This window comes from Echeneis naucrates, chromosome 16 (assembly GCF_900963305.1).
Source record: "Echeneis naucrates chromosome 16, fEcheNa1.1, whole genome shotgun sequence".
Lineage (NCBI taxonomy): Eukaryota > Metazoa > Chordata > Actinopteri > Carangiformes > Echeneidae > Echeneis > Echeneis naucrates.
In genome coordinates this window covers 9,682,989-9,700,265 of record NC_042526.1, presented here as the reverse complement: position 1 = coordinate 9,700,265, position 17,277 = coordinate 9,682,989, and the positions used below count along the sequence as shown (strand labels likewise).

Sequence of the window (17,277 nt, the reverse complement as noted above, 5' to 3'; positions counted from 1 at the left end):
TCGTCGGGTCACTTATCAGCCCGCACTTGTTTGAGCTGCAAAGTTTTTCAAGAGCACGTCAGACGCAAAAAAAAAAAAAGGAAAGAGAAGAAGAGAGAAAACGCCGAGGTGGAGGAAACTCGTGGCTCTGTGGATTAATACTGTGTCCTTCTTCACGCCTTCTTAGTTAGTCCGCCACATTCTGCGCACGAATCACGTTCCGGCAACCAGGTCAGCATGGTTTGGTCCAGATCGCTGTAGGAGCTGCTGGAACACGGAGCAGGTCTAATTACCGGATTTTGTGCTGGTGCAGGCTACACGTGAGGCGGAAGCTGTTCCCCACCGGAGGCGCGCGTGCGCTCTAACCACAGAGCCGACGGCTTTTTGCAAAGTGGCTGCTCAGGGAAGTATAGACATCAGTCTGAGGCTCAGCTCCACTGAAGGACACGCACCGTGCATCATCCCCCCCCCTCCCCACAACCCCCTCAGCCCACCACCGCGTGTGGATCGCAGGATAACAAACATTCCCCGAAGAAGCTCAGGAGCGGAGGAGCAGCAGCTGAGAAGTGATGGATGAAAGAATACCGCATTTACAGGACAGGCAGTTCATGGAGCATGCAGATTTCTTGGGGTGAGTGTCGCTTGTGGCAAACTCTGTCAAACTATGTCTAATAAACTGCTGTGACAGGAGACTTTGCTCTTTACTTTAGGGTGGATTACCCCTCTCTGTACATGTGCAAATCCAAGAGGGGAATAAAGCGAGAGGATGGTGGGAAGGTGAGCGCAGTTTGGTCTTCTTTTTCGCTTTAAGCGAAAATACATTAAAAAACAACAACTTTTGACTTCCTTTGTCTGAATGCAGTAAACGCTTGTGTTTTTGCCAGCAGGACGCGTACAAGTTACCACACCGGTTGATAGAAAAGAAGAGGAGGGACAGAATCAACGAATGTATTGGGCAGCTGAAGGATTTGCTACCCGAACATCTGAAGCTGTCGGTAAGATCACGACATTAACAAAAAGTTTGGTTTTTTTTTTTTTCACCTGCTTAACGAGCTTGGCTTTACGTGGCAAAGATCTTTTAAAACAGCCAACTGCCCCTTTGTTTTTTCCACAGACGCTCGGACATTTGGAGAAAGCTGTTGTCCTGGAGTTAACACTGAAACATTTAAACGCACTGACTGCTGTCACTGAGCAGCAGCACCAAAAGATCATTGCTTTGCAGAATGGTAAGATGAACAGATAAGTTTGATCAGAAACCGCTTTTTGACGGGTTAAACCGGTGGGATTAGATGAAACTTTATTTATCCCCGTACAGAGGAAGCCTGTGTTTACAACAGTAGAACTGAGCAAATACAATGTATGTAGAAGATGGTGTTGGTACTCTGAATACGACAGAAAAAAATTAACTATCCATTTAATAGTATATTGAAGATTCTCTGTTCACTTTGTTAATATGCAGACATGCAGCGTGCTGTCAAATACGCTTGCTTCCGATTTTGTCATTGATTTATGGTGAGTTTCTCCTTCCAGAATAATGTTATTAATCTCTAAACTGTCTCGCAGGGGACCGGTCGATGAAATCTTCCATCCAAGCAGATCTGGATGCGTTCCACTCCGGTTTCCAGGCCTGTGCCAAAGAGGTCCTGCAGTACCTGAGTCAGTTTGAGAACTGGACGACGCGGGAGCAGAGGTGCGCGCAGCTCGTCAACCACCTTCATAAAGCGCTGGCGCAATTCCAGCCCGGCGCGCCGCCGGTCCAGCACGCTCTGCCCACCGGGGACGCATTGGACGGGCAGAAAGCAGACAGCCAGGCCAACTGTGTCCCGGTCATCCAGAGGACCCAGGGCGGGGAGCTTAACGAAAATGACACAGACACGGACAGCGGATACGGGGGCGAGGTTGAAAAGAGCGATGGCAAAGATAAAGAGTGTGAGCGCAGCCAGACGCAGGGAGCCAAGGCGGTGAAGATCAAGCAAGAGTTTGGAGATGAATGCGCTGCCAAAAAACCAAAGATGAACTGGCCCGGGACCGGGATGGGGGGCGCAGACCCCACCAGGCCCGATCTGGCGCTGATGAACTCTCTGATGGGAATTAGCGGTGTGGGACAGCAGACGCCGATTTGCATGCCTTTCTACTTCATCAACCCCTCCGCCGCGGCGTCTTATATGCCTTTGTTAGACAAGAGCAACATTGAGAAGTACATGTACCCGGCGGCGGCCGCCCTCGCCTCCCCTTTCCCCTGGTTCTACCCGGCTCACGCGTCGGCCGCGGCGGCCGCGGCTGCAGCTGCCGCCTTCCCCGGCCTGTCCGCGCACTTCGGACCTCAGTGTCTGCCGAAGGACTCCGACTCTCCACACAGCGACGGGTCGCACGCGGCGGAGACCGGCTCACCTGAGGAGCGCGACGAGAGTCTCGCGAGCGACGACGGGGAGGGTGACGTAGCCGACGCGTCCCAGGAGACCGAGAGCAGCCCGCCGCCTGATCCGTTTCCCGCGTGTCCGACGAGCTAATCCGCCGGTGCGCGTTTTCGTGTTTTAAATCAAGCGTTTCAAAGCGAGGTTTCACGGAAGAGTTTCTCGTGCTCGTGTACAGAAATGTTAGGGGACAGTCGGCGGCGCGTGCCTTTTGCACTTAGGATAGATCAATCAATCTGAATGATTATCGACAATGATTGACACTAGTACACGACTGTGTTGTGCTGGAGTTAGTTTTTTTATCCTCTTTGATAAAAAATATTTTGAAACGGCAGCATTGGTGCCAAAACTTTGAGTACTATATAAATGGGCAATATCCCAATCAGCGAGTCTCTGGATGTATGAAGCTGTTACTGACCTCTGCCAAGGTTATTAAGAGCCTGGCTGACTCTGCCTGTAAATATTATGACCTGTAGGACAGTCTCATTCATTAACATGTAAATGTGCACTTAACGGGGCTATAAAAGAAGTGCTCCTGAAAGTGTAACGCCTACAGTACCTCATCCCCAATTTTACACGGGGTAGGTTTATTACTGTCCCTCCTGAGACACACACCACGTGCACGCACGCACACACACACACACACACACGCTAACCAGCTACTCTACTGATATTAATGACAAAAATGGAGAAGTATCGTTCCCGATGTCCCTTGTCTCATCTTTACAAATACTGAGTTTACTCTAATTTCTTTTAATCCCGTCTATTATCATTGAGAAAAGAAAAGCCAATCAAAAAAATAATTATGAAGGAGAACCCTTCTCTTCACAAGGGGCTGCTTTGGCCAGCATATTGTACATCTCCTGAAAGAGGCATTTCTGCAGCGAGATGCAGTGACCTTGTGTACCTCCAGAAAACATTGTAGGATAGCACCTTATAGATCTTTGATATTGAATGTACCTGTATTTTCCCAGCTGTAAAAGTTTGTATGTAGGATGATCTTTACTCTTTGAGACGTAAAGTGCACTTTTTCTGCTTCCTTATCATTTTTAAAGTCAATCACTGTAGTTCTTTTTAAACCTTTTTCCTGTATTGAGTTGTCTTTGAAATAAAAAAAAAATGGAGTAATGTCAATTCAAAAGAGGGAGGAGAGATAACATGCATCCTTATGATTCATGCAGTGAAGTGGTGATCAAGTCATTTTAACAAAAACACTGCTCATTTGTGGTGCTTTCAAGGCAAAATTATTCAAAACATAATCAAAATCTCTCAACCTCTGCGAAAACCTCTACACCCCATTACACGCCAGCCTATCCTTGAATCTGTGTTATATACTATCATTACATAAAAATTGCTTTTCCAATGTTTGACAAAAGTGGGAAAGAACCTGATCGCTTATGATCATTGCTGTTAACAACTTTAACTTTATCTTGGCCTGTTTTCTAAGAGATTAATTCCTGCTAGTGTAGTGTGGTTCAGCTTTTTTAAGTTTCATATGTGACTGAATAAAAAGATGATTTTCATGGTATTTTGCATACATGACATTGCTTTTGTAGTTTTTCTCAGCTGGTTTTGCCTCAAAGCTGTTATCAACTGTTATATAAAGTGGCATGTGTGTCTGTAAATAGTTTTTGTGAATATACCATAAAGTATACAAGTCTATGTCAATGTTGTAGAAGTCTATGGAATTTTTTAAAGATTTAACTGAGCAACTGTTGCACATTTCGTTAATGCTTTACACATATGCTGTTCTAAATTATTGCTGATGAGTTGAAAAATAAATCTTAAAACCAAACCACACAGGCTTCTTCTTTTTTCAATCAAATTCTGTAAGTGTTGATAATCTCACAGTGAATAGTTTTCAATAAATGCAGGTAACGTTCATTCATAGGAACCACTATATACTGTAAGAAGGCAAGTAATGTGTGCAAAAGACACACAGTTCCGAAGTGCTGTGAAAAACAATCCTGGAGGTGCAGTAGATGAAATGTATTGTTGTGGATGTAATGAGCTGACAGGTCACAGCAGTGGAATGTACAGTAAGCCCAGGCTTTAAAGACATGTCATGTGATAAAAGGATGATGAAGTGAGATTACTCAGTCTGTACAGGCTGATGAAAAACAAGCCCCCCCCCCACTGAACTAATCAAAAGCTTTACGCAGGAGCAAATTCAGTCTTTGCTTCCATTAACTGGCTTCATACTATATTGTACTAACTTTTGCTAAACTTTTTTTCCCCCAGTTTTGTCATTCACAAAAGGAAAGCTCAACACAGTTGAGGAAATTTATTTTTCTCTTTCTTTTACCAGAAACCATTGTTTTAACTTAATATGACATACACTGTGTTACTGAGTAACTATGTTAAGATATAGTTTATACAATAACAAAATTTATGATTGGTTCATTGTTCCTCTAGTGGAGAAAAGTTGTTTTTTCTTTCTCACTCAGCCATGTTGTGGCCACGCCTCGGCCATTACTAGATAAATAACGCCACCTACTGATGGGAAGCATTAACAACAGTCAGATGTCATACTGTACAATACAGTACGGGGGGCAGTCATTCAGATTCCACTAACATTCATCATGTAACATTTGTGATGCCGCTCACTTTGTCAGATGGTTTATTGAATCATGCAATCAAAGTCATATCAGCATTCAGACACAGTCGTGCATCTGTCAACACTGTGCAGTACATACAGGCAGGAAAAAATAAAAAATAGGTAATGTACAGTCAACATCTTAAGAGTTCTCTAGGACATACACAACTGTAAACAGTCACCACAGCTACGCTTCACCCCAGGGGGGGAAAAATGCACATAAGTGGTTTCTTAAAAGGAAGATCCACCACAATAAACAACCATTTCAACTCATCACAAATGAGTTGAAATGGTTGATAACATTTTATCATTTAAAAAGGTCCCTACTTAAGCTGAAAAGCAGAGACACACTGTACAGACAATGTGTGGACTAAGTGGACTTCCCTTTGGTATCACATCAACTATTTATTTCTGGTTGACAGTATTGATCCAAAATACAGCATACAGTATGTGTTGCATGACTGCAACTAAATCAGATAAAATGTTTATGTATTTTACAGCACATAGTATCATGGTGAAATAAAAACACAACAGCAAAGTGAAAGCACTCTGGGTAATATTCTATCCACTGCCCTTTCTACAAAATACTGACAGATTTAAGGTAATTATAGTTTCCTCTTTGTTGCCACATTATTGTCATTTTACCTGTGCAGAAATGTGACACTAATACAAGTAACGGCATATTAACTAAACTATGATCATTGCGTCAATGTCTCTGCTAAAGCTCTACTGTACATTACTTGATTACACCAACTGTGGAGTGAATATAAGGCACTTTGATGTGATTAGCAGCTTAACTACAACCTAAGAGGGGTTTCATATCTTGGCTATTCTGACTGTGCAGCCAACCACGCATACACACCTGTTTAAAATCACCAACTCACACTCGCTAGCTATAAGTATCTGTAGTAATATCACATGCAACCATTTTGTTTAGATTGGACTGACTGATTTACTGCACGGTGAGTGCTATGCACATCCTCATATGGCTATAATGACATCACAATCATGCAACAAGACCTGCTAATCTTTGGCCAACGATCCTCCAGAAAAACAAGCATGAAACATTCGGCAAAAAAAATAAATCTTATTAGTCATTTAAGAACAACAAAAAAGCTTAATAGGTAAATGAACACTGTCTCCTTATGCAGATATTACTGTGGGAAAGAGAACACTGCATTTCCATAGCTGAATGCACTGCTTTGTAATAAAATATAACAATTCACTAAGTAAAGCTGAAAAGTAAGAAAATGTTTACAGTAAGCCATCGTTTTGGTAAATAGGGACAGTAACATTCTTCAGTAACAAAACTATTAACCATTTGTGCATAGTTTTAACAATTACAGAGAGTCAGAGATACAGGAATATATTCTCATATGCAAAACAATCAATTCTAAACAGTTTTACTACAGACACAAAAGGATCCTTCATTACTTCTAAAGAACCAGTCAAATGTATTCACTGTAGATATAAGATATGATTTGAAAGAGTTCATAGATTCACATACCAAGATTCTCCAGAATACTGTTTAAAAGGCAAATGCTCTGAATAATGATATTTGTGAGAAAACAATACAAATCATTCAGCAGTTACTAAAGTGAGAATAAAAGTACTTTAAGTGGATATGAATGAAGTCCATACCAGCCTGGTGTTTGGAAAGTCCTCACAGCTTCAGACTGGACTTCTGTGTTTTTTCTTCATGTCTAACCATCTTACATTACCACCAAGTGCTAAATGACATCCATTTCAAGTTCAACATTGTTCCTTCACAATTTGCGTTTTCACACTCAAGGCTGACCGGTAATTGAAAGAACAGTGCATAGTAGTGTGCTACTGAGGTATCCTGTACTAAGATATCCACATTTACATGGGTTCAGGGGCTAAATGGGTTCTGGACAAGGTGCGTTCTTTCCATTCAGAGCTGTTTCACACATAGATCCCCTCTGGGTTCAGGCCAGAGCTGAGAGGGCTGTTGAGGACTCGGAGGTGACTGGACATCGGGTGGGACGACACAGGGCGCTTCAGTGAGCCAGTGAGGGGAACTAAATCTGAGAGTGAAACATGAAAAAAATAAAAAAGGAATAGATTTTCACTAGGTATTTGTATATTAAAATTTGAGAAAAAAAAAAAACACACATTTGTGATGTTTGAGGTTTGCGTAAACACTATTCATTGATGAAGACTGTAAAATGAAAATGTTTTTAAATGTGCATTGTTTAATTAAATATAAAGTAGTAGAAAGTAATTATTTCCTGAATACAAAGAGCTGTATGCTACATGTCTGCTGCTCTACTGCCACCAGGGGGCACTGCTGATTTGTGCAGAAAATCAGCACACAGTGAATTGTTGGCCTGGCTCAAAGGCTCTTGCTGAATTTACAAAAATGAACAGTAAAGGTTATAAGAAGGACATAAGAAGCACATAATATACAAAGCCATGTGGAGGTCACGTTTTCAAATTTGATTGAGCTTTTGTTAATCATTTAATTAGGATTTGAACCAAAAAAAAAAAAAAAAAAAAAAGCAGCTGTAACCATTCTCCATCGCCAACAATGGTCTGCATTTTTTATTTAAAAGTAGACTGGATTTAACTTCTGTTTTCTAAAATGTAAGTCATCATGAAATCACGTCTGTACATTTGAATTCAAACTTTACGTTTCTGTACTTGCAGGCCTTTTTTCAACCTTTATACTTGGTCTAGATATCCCTCTCTCGGCTTTAAAACAGCATTTTATAAACTATTCTTATTTACCCCTTCAGTCAGCCTTAATTAACACTCAACGCATTAGCATGATTTTACTATATTACTGTAAAACCCTTAATTAGCAGGCAGCTTATAGTTGGCAATGGAGAAAGCCTCTGTGGCATCCTGTCTGCTCTCCCATTGTTCAGTGCCAGCTCTCTGCTGGTCTCATGTAGCATGAAAGAGCTTTGGCCCAGCGAGTCCATGACAGAAACTGCTGAGCGTGTGATAGAGGGACAGTGTAATGCAAAGAGTGATGGAGAGACAGAGCACATCGTGATTGAATAATGCCAGGTTTGCTTGTATCCAGGCAGCTGTTGGCATGGAGACCATTGCTGCCACTGAAGTGGGTAAAAAACTAATACTGTACTCTCCACTAACCCCGCCCATTCCACATTTTCTCTCTCTCTCACACACTCACACACACACACACACACACACACACACACACACACACCCTGAGCTGAGTCATTTCCTGTCAAAAGGCTGTAGCAGCACAAGGTAGAACAGTAATAAGCTTCTTGATGGAACATGAACTTTAACAAAACTAAATCATTTGTTGCCTATGAATGCTGACCAAAGAAGGTTGCCACTCCGGCATACGATTACAGTGCAATTCCTTCAGATCAGTTAAATATTTTGACATACATGACACTATATTTTATTGGTCTATTTTTGAAGCATGCCACTCTAATGCCAAATATCCTCAAAGGAAAAACAAACGTGCCAATTTAATATTTAGAACTAAATTCCATTACCTATACTATGACTGTTGTGGTTACTTTCCTCCTCAGCGGGTTCTGCAGGCAGCACTGTGACTTTGGTGCCCGTCTGTTTGATGAACTGCTGCAGGTTAACTTGTCTCAGCTCCTTGGTCAGCTGCTCCAGCTCATGCTGCATGTCCTTCAAAAACAATGTACAGAGAAAGTGGTTTGTCAAGAAACAGTAAAGCAAACCAGGGAACCAGCTGCTGAAAACCAACTTCAGTAGACACAGATGTTTGAGATGCTTAAGTATTTGACTCCAGAGAGGAGGAATATTAATTAAACACTTGCTGTGTCGATCTCAGTTATTGTTTATTGGGATCTAAATGGATGAAGCTATTCAGCAGTCAGATAAACTTGTTTATTTTTATTTTTGTTGCCTTCTGTCCAAAGCAATGCATTAAATTGCCATTTAATAATTGACCTGTAAACTTGGATGTACATTAAAAATAAATTTTCTTTAAATAGGGCTAGTGTGTAATATTTATTGGCACCTGGCACTGAGGCTGCAGCAACCAGTTGACTACCCATCCATTTCAAAGAATGGAAAAGAGCCTCTCGCCCCATGTAAAAATAAGAAAAGGCCCCCTCTACAGCCAGTTTTTTGCTTTGTCCATTCTGGCTCCAGAACAGACAACAACATGCACAACATGGCAGGCTCTGAGGAGGATGTCCTGCCCCATGTGTAGACATAAATGACTTATTCTACGCTGAAAGCACAACAACTTGTAGTTACAGGTGCTCTAGTAAAAAGCTAATCTGTTAATAACTTCCCTTAGATCTCACACACTGGTCCTTAAAACTGGCAGTGATTCAGCATCAGGGTGAGTGAAGATTCAGTTGGACATTAGTTAGAAATGTTTCAGGATTGTTCTCTTATCGCTGCATTTTTCTGCAGCGCTAATTTGTGAAAAAATGAAAACAGAAAGTCAGAGTAGTGAAAATGTGCTGCTTAAATGCATCTCACCTGCAATTTTTTGCTGTTTTGTCCAAGGGACCTGTCCACAGCCCTACAGCTGCTCTCCAGCTGGACAGCTTGTCTCTCCTGGGCCTTCAGCTCAGCTTTAACCCTGAGGACCTGAGCTCGAGCTTCTGCCTCACTGACCCATTGGGTCTCCTGCCGCTCCCTCTGGAGCCGCTCCTCTTCCAGACCTGCCTCCACACCCTGATGGGACAAGGAAGACAAACAACTCAGCAAAAAGTCAAAAACTGCCTTGAACACAATATACAAACAGCACTATAAAAACATTAAACAAAAATAAAATTTTTATGCAGATAGCCCACCTGTACCATTGCCAGCTTTTCTTCAATCTCCAGCTCACAACCATGAAGGCGTCCCCGTAGCTCTTGTAGTCTTTCTTCCAGCTGTCTTTCACTCTCCAATTCAATCTGCAGCTCAGTTGCCCAAAATTCTTCCTCCTCCATCTCCACTTCATTCTTCCTCAGATGCTTCTCTAATCTCACAATCTCCTCTATTAGGCCTCCTCCGCCAACTGGGTCCCCAATGAACCCTCCACCGCGGCCCCCTCTCCCCTCAGCCCAGGCCTGTAGCTCAGCCTCATAGGCCTCCAGCTTCTTCTCCAGTACACTGAGAGTCTCTCTTTGTATACCAACAAGTCTAACCAGATCTTCCATGCGGCAGGCCCACAGGCCAGGAGATGTGCTTCCGATGGCTGGGCCTCCGTGATGGTGACTACCACCATTTCCCAGGAGAAACCTTCGTTTAACTTCAGCGTCCCCGGTCCGCCCCCCAGTCAAAATCTCCCTAAGGCCTCTGGGTGCACCAGTGAATGTGAGAGACTTCCGGCGTGGTTCTCGACGGCGGAGGGAGCGATCATTGGGATGACGAAGCTTCGCAAGAGGAGGGAGGCTCTGGCGATGCAGCCCACGTTCTGGTCCTCTAAGAGTTGGTCCTTCTGAGGGAGGTCGTTCTGTCAAGGAGGGACCAGTGCGATGCAGGATCAGCTGGACATCGCCAGCATACTGGCCCCATGTGTTCAAAGAAGCCACCGGGCTCTCGTGAGGGGCTAAGTGACGCTCGGTGTCCCGCCATTTTTCCACTAGAGTGTATCTCCCAGTACGACCTGCAAGCATTAAAAAACACTTAAAAAATTCAGAACTTCAAACTGATCCTGTTTCCAAATAATAATTATTTTGACAGCACATTTTTTTGGCCACTTTGACGACTAGGTAGTAGAGAGACCACGGCCATGATACGACCAACTCTGTGATATTCTACCACCTAAAGGAACGGTTAAGATAGCATGTTGGCACACAACTGTCTTCTTAAATATTCAGCAGATAAGGATCAATATTATTTTCCCATTGGTTTTTCCGCAGAGAGTTGAAAAGTTAAATTTCAAAGCAGCTCGTCTGTGTGTGATTAAGAAACCAGCCTACAGTGGTTATATGAGTCAGATGAGAGCATTAGGTCTCAACCATACATTAAAAACACATGCTGGGGGGCAGAGCTATAAACCACAAGTAGAAAAACTATATAGATGCACAATGTTGACGACAACATTGATTCAATGTTTATCTCAAGAAATTGAATTAATGGTGTTTAGAGAAATGTAAACAAAACTCTTGTAGTAGTGCATAGACATGTAAAACATTTGTAAAATGCCATAGTACCAAATCAGTGATGACTTAACATAATGTATATGCTTGTATTATAAAAAGGTTGAGTAGGGGGCTCAGAAGTGCTGCATTCTCAGTTTGGCAGAAGACCGAGGGATGAGTCAGACTTTCCCTCCTACTACCCTCTGCTTTGTGGGAAGTGATGTCAGTTCAGTCTGCTCAAGTGCCCCCGTTCCTGAAGGAGCCATATGGGAATGTGGGGTGGTGGTGGGAGGAGGATTGCATAGATCCAAGAAAATACCAATAAAGCCTCTGACTATAACCTCCTGAATCTTAGCAAGAGCTTCAGGTATAGACTGGAGACTGAGTTTATTTGTGTCACAAGGACGTCTTTTCAGTTAACAAGACACATTTTGGATATTGTTAAATTCTCCAAGAAGAAAATTGAAAAGCTTAGTAAATAGTAAAGCTTCTCACCGACATGGAGTGATCACTAAACACCAACAACTAGGGGACAAAAGTGGTTGAACCAAGAATTCAGCATGTGGAAATTTACAGTTCCCTGGGATGTAATAGTCATGGTGTGATCCACCACCAGATGAGAGTAAAACAATCAATCTGATCCATCCACGCATGACATTGTTTGCCAACAACAAATGTCTTGGGATAGCAATTTCCTGTTTTCTCCATTTGTTGCATTTAAACATGCTGTGCTTACACCAGTAACACACAATGACCATTTTCTGGCACACTTTTAGATATTAGATCTAATAATGTAATGATTCAGTCAAGGTTTGATGGTTGGTTGTATCTTGGGTGTGCTTCTTTGAGCTTTTCTTTTAATATCTAAAATGACTTACCTATGGCCTGGGCAAGTGCAATCACAACTTCCTGGCAAGTGGTTGCCTCAGTGACCCCACAGACGACCCTCTGAACTCCATCCACCCAGACCTTGAGCTCCATGTTGGGTCAGAAGTGTGGGGGCCGGTTGTGGAGTGTTGGCCCCGACATTATTGAAGGCTCCAGCGGCACAGGGCAGTCAAAGCCACTCTGGCTACTTCACTAGAAAGGAAACAAAAAGGAAAACAGGAAACAGTCAGGATGTGCTCAAGGCCAGTGTTATAATGCTCGGTCATCTTAAAGGATACCGCCTTCATCGGCACACAAATTGTTCTGCCTTTGGTAACACTTACTTACACAAATACTCAAATGAGCAGTAAATAAAATGTACAGCCAGCGTATTTTTGCAGTAGCTCAAGGTAAGGTAAGGATTGCCCAGTGGAGAAATGACATGCCAGGAGCAGCTGGCCATAACACTGCTGTTTTGTTCTTCTCTATGAATAGGTGCATATCTGTTGGGGGTGCAAGAAGTGTGTGCCAGCAGACATTCCCAAGCCCAATTCCTGCTTTTGTACAAAGAGTTACACGAGAGCAGTGAAGACAGAGCAGGAAGAAGGACGCAATGAAACGGAGCAGACGGGAACAGAGAGCGAAACACAGACAGCCGAAAACATAATTTAAAATAGAGAGTCACAAACACAACATGAAAGAGGGTTACACACAATATAGTGCTGCCGATATGGCAATGAAAGCAGTCAATAGTATAAATGAAAATGCAACAATTCATTAAAGATACCTCTTGAAATGACCACTGGTCAATGTGTAAATACAATTTAAAGCTGGACAAAAAAGAGCACACATATATATGAAAAGCTAAACTGATTATCCATATAACTAGACTTAAATGTTACAATGTGAAGGTTAAGCACCAGCAGTGTATGAAAAACCCATTTAGAGGAACAGATCCCTCAAAACCTTCTTGAAGGACACTATACAGGCAGCACATGAATGGCATCAGTCCAGATATGTCTCACCCTCCGTGGAGCTAACCTTCACGGCACCTACGCTTCTGAGTCAAAAGGTCCTTTTGTTTGCCAACCCCCCACGAGTCCCCCATCAATTACACCTTCCCGGTCCACTTATTCTCTATCCACCTTCACAAAGTCACCAGCCTTTCCTACCCACAACCCACAGCTTTTCTAAATATGGTTAAGACAGTAACAGGGCAGCAAAGTAACATTTGTACAAAAACACAGCTGAAGAAAGAGCTAATGATCATCTTTCATTATTGCAACAATTTTGTTCATAAATTCTTTACTAAATCAATACTCAATAAAAAGGCAAAATATACCCATATTCCCAAATCCCCAGTGATTTATGTAAACAGTCCATACTCTAAAATGTGACCAAAAAACAAACAACAAAAAAAATAAAAATAAGTATCAAGTATGGCTGAGTGCACATATTTAGCTGAAACCATTAAGAACAGTCACTTAATTTGCATGTGAGTGTCACTTTTGTCCTCATCAATCTATTCTTGGTGCATTTACAGCTGGTTGGAAAGTGCTTTTGTCCTTCATTCAGACTGCCCTTAAATGGCATCAAGGGCTGAAGGATGGAAAAGGAAAATTGTCACACATATGCACAGTGCTGGAGGGACCCAAAACACTGTCACCCTCCCCCACCTAGGAGGATGAAGGAACAGTAATAGGGACTGAGCAGGTCTTGATGCAAAGCAGGCGGAGTGGATTAACCATGAAAACCCAGGTTTGGCTACACCAGATACACCGGATGGGGAAGGAGAAAGCTTCCAAAAAGACTAAGTGTGAGAACAATTTAACAATAATGGCATCATTATTCATTTGCGTTCAACAACACAAACAGGCTGAGCTGGGCATTTATAAAAGTCACTTGCTGTAGTTTGAAGCGGTAACATTTATATTCATTAATATTAATGTAGAAAACACAACTGATGATACCAAAGTGATGGGGTCTGGAGAGCCATCCTGAGCTCTGCAAGCTCTGTTCCTGTGGTCTGTCCAAGCCAAAGCCTGGGGAGAAGCCCACTCCCTGATCTGTGCAGCTCATCGTATGCCAGAGAGGCATTTTATGAGGCAGAGAAGAGCTTAAGTTCCTGTGAATTTGTTTTAGCTAACTTGAGAGATGACCAACAGCAGCAAAACCACAAGCCTAGATTACTTCAGCGCCTGCCTTCATTTCTCTTTCAGATTTGGAATTGTTGAATAGTGTACACTCAGGATGTGCTCCTCTCCAAATAGTGAGGAGTGTGAGTAGAATAGAGCAGCCCGCCTGCCCACCCACCTCCCCGGCTGCTTGTGACACTTCTCCAGGCCTACAGGAACACACAAGGTTGGCAGGGAAAGTGCTTCAACTGGCTTCTGGTGTAAACAACATACCATATGCTCCTCTTAGGGCTCCAGCACGACCAACACAGTGAGATACATCAAGAATAAATACAATAGCAGTTTAAGAAAGATTATGCATCTCTCAGGGATTTACAGGCTGTCGAGCATTGCAAACTGGACCGTGAGCAGTTTGCAATTTGAACACCAAAATGGTAATTTATTACATTAATACAATACCAAGAGTAATTTTAAAATCAAGAGAATGAAGCTGAGGAAACTAATCACATAGACAAAAACAAATGTCACAAACACTAACTTCAAGAGTAAATTCCTTTGCATAATTCTTCTTGTCCTTATTGCTGACTATTGTTCACTTAGGTGGAAAAATATGAAGCCATTTTATGAAGTGCAGAGGTTTAGACATTGTAAGTTTGAAGGAACTTTCCATATATAAAACACAGAAAAGGAAAACTAGGGACTGACTTTTGTTAAAGGTTTCAGACATGCAAAACTTCCCAACGCTATTGTTAATTAAAAACAATGGGATACCTGTTACAGACTGGAGCACAGGCAGCTTATACTAGTACTTAAAACGTCCTTACCCATTGCTAACCAAACTTTAATTCAAATTGCACTCCCTGCAGAGTAACTTGTAATTACTAGCAATTTATTCTGTGTCGTAATTGGTAACAGATCTGTTGTGAAATAGATCTCTGTGAGCAGGCAGAGACAGACGCAGGTTTTTTGTGGAGGCTGGTGGTAACTTGGAACAAAATGGAGAAGTCTTTTTCCCCCCGTTCAGTTCTTCCAGATTGTCATCAAGACGAACTGCCCAGAATAAACCCTTGAGCCTAAAAGTATATTTGGGTAGAAACACTATACAGTCATTTTAAAAATCAGACCCCTGCAGCTAAAAGTTAAATGTGTGCCAGGAAGAACAAGATAAGGCTCCTCATCATAAACATGCCAACCTCGCCTGTATACAATATTCTCCACAAATGTAAACATTACAGAACATGGCAAAGACTCTTTCAAGAGACAGGCCTTGATCATGTAGAGTGGAAACTGATAACGACCTGGGTATACATTCCTGGGCTGTGAGAATGCAACGGGCCATGACTAAGAGATAAGAAAACTATGGTCTGCCTGCTCTGTGATCTTGATGGCTTTTTAGCATGCAACAGCTATGCAATGACACTTAAATGAACTCTTCGTTGAACGCTACTGATGAATGTTAGCGTGAGATTTCTACAGGTATCCTCTCTGAGGCCTCCTCTCAGGCAAATGTATGTCTCAGCTGCAAAACTCTCCACATTACGACCTCATGTTTGCAATGACGTTAACTGTCCACTAACACGCAACTAAGAGGTGAGAGGTCTGCACTAACAGGAAACTAAAAGAAAGTTAGAAATAAGAACTTCTGAAAGCATGCGCTTTTGAGCTTTAGTCCCAATCAAAGAAGCGAAGTTATTCCAAAATATACACGAAAAAACACTTTTCAAGATTTTTGTTCCAACTCCAAATGTGTACTCTTGCTTCAATCTGAAGACTGGGATGTTTAGGATTAAGCCAAATCCAGTCAAGATACACACAACAGCCACAGCCCCAGTGAGCTTTCCAGCGGCCCCTGCCCTGAAGCAAGCATCCCCTGTTTTTGCCCCCCCCCCCCACCCGTCTGGCTGATATTAAACTATTAGGCAGCAGAGCAGCCTCCCCCTATTTGGGAGGTCAGTGCTGGCAGGGTCTTGAACATCTGGACGGCACGTTCAGCCAGCAATAATGCCGCCTTTGTTCCCTTGCCATATTTGCTGCTCACTAGCCAGCTTTACAGAGCCAGTGGGTCAGGCAGCAGGCTCCTGCACCGAGGCAGAGGCCTCTGGCCAAGGTTTGCATGTTACAGCGGTTTGTAAAACATCATCTGGTGTTGAATCACACTCCTGCTTTTAAGAATTTATAGAACTAAAATGGGTTTATGGCAGTGGCTGGAAGAAAAGGGGCACAACTTATTTATTTTTCCAGTCTGTAGGTAGTTCTTTGCAAACTGGTCATCATGATGCAACTACACCATTAAACACAGCTGAATTAGACAAATGTATTTCTACACCAAGGAAATCTTCTAAAAATCACACAGCACAGGGTTGTAAGACATCAAACCTTGGCTGGGCTGGGGGGGGCAGCTCCACAGGTTGGCTCTGCAGCACCTGTGTGTAGTGACTGATTTGTTCCAGTTATGATAACCAACATACTTTGTAGATGATGGGACTGTTATTTTCAGAGGATTGTAAATCTCAAGGAGTTTTATGGGGGAAATGGGCCTGTTCAGATAATAAAGCCGGAATCAGCCTCGACTATCAAAGCTTCTCTTTTCTCCAGATACCAGTGAGACGCACAACTGAAAACACAATCATTGTGTAATTCCCTCCATCTCATGTAGTTGTCGTGGACTCGGTAGAGGCTGGAGAAATGGCGATAATGGGCTGTAGTGGACTCAGAGAGTGGCCCAACTCTTCCACTACAGAAATGTTTCCGTTATCTCAGCCTCCTCTAACATGTAGTTATGGGAGGCTGCTCCAACCAGATCCGTGTGAAGGTTTTTACCTTTGTGCTGCAAACAGGAGTCAACTCAGCGCTCCCGATCCGGAGGGAAGTTTAGGGGGAGCACACAGGTACAGGAATCCGCAAAATGTTGTCCTTCTTCGGCATTGCCCACTAAATCACTTCCAGCGAATTGCGGCAAAGTATCGCTCGGCATCTGGACACGACCGGATCACAAACCTACAGACGCCCCCGAAAAAAAAACAAAACAAAAAACGGGTTATTCACGGTGGGCTCCTCCGTCCCAAAGTTTGCGTCTGGCCGCTCGGAGCGCCGCGGTCCGCAGCGGTCTCACCAATAAGCTGCGGAAATGACCCCCCTCTGGTTCATTACTCCTGCTGGTAAATACATCGCATTGGAACTGGGACACCGCAAGGCATTGTGGACTGTTTAAAGCTGCA

At 42.8% G+C, this 17,277-nt stretch overlaps 2 protein-coding genes across 5 annotated transcripts; one reads left to right on the top strand and one right to left on the bottom strand.

The window, feature by feature from the left end:
* Positions 1-93: 93 nt before the first annotated feature.
* bhlhe41 (basic helix-loop-helix family, member e41) lies at positions 94-4,188 on the top strand. 3 transcript variants are annotated; one of them, XM_029523184.1, is made up of 6 exons: positions 94-210; positions 293-610; positions 690-756; positions 864-974; positions 1,094-1,205; positions 1,543-4,188. In XM_029523184.1, the coding sequence occupies exons 2-6, from the start codon at positions 549-551 to the stop codon at positions 2,487-2,489; spliced, it is 1,299 nt and encodes a 432-aa protein (XP_029379044.1). In that variant the 5' UTR covers positions 94-210; positions 293-548; the 3' UTR covers positions 2,490-4,188. The 3 variants fall into 3 exon arrangements, with proteins under 3 accessions (XP_029379044.1, XP_029379045.1, XP_029379042.1); XM_029523185.1 differs by having other exon boundaries at positions 108-610; positions 867-974; XM_029523182.1 differs by having other exon boundaries at positions 108-610.
* An 802-nt stretch (positions 4,189-4,990) lies between these two features.
* On the bottom strand, positions 4,991-17,277 carry rassf8a (Ras association domain family member 8a). Of its 2 annotated transcripts, XM_029523181.1 has the most exons (7): positions 17,172-17,277; positions 16,880-17,056; positions 11,936-12,137; positions 9,780-10,579; positions 9,463-9,660; positions 8,490-8,634; positions 4,991-7,037 (listed from the first exon to the last, which is right to left on the bottom strand). In XM_029523181.1, the coding sequence occupies exons 3-7, from the start codon at positions 12,036-12,038 to the stop codon at positions 6,916-6,918; spliced, it is 1,368 nt and encodes a 455-aa protein (XP_029379041.1). In that variant the 5' UTR covers positions 12,039-12,137; positions 16,880-17,056; positions 17,172-17,277; the 3' UTR covers positions 4,991-6,915. The 2 variants fall into 2 exon arrangements, with proteins under 2 accessions (XP_029379041.1, XP_029379040.1); XM_029523180.1 differs by having other exon boundaries at positions 16,880-17,270.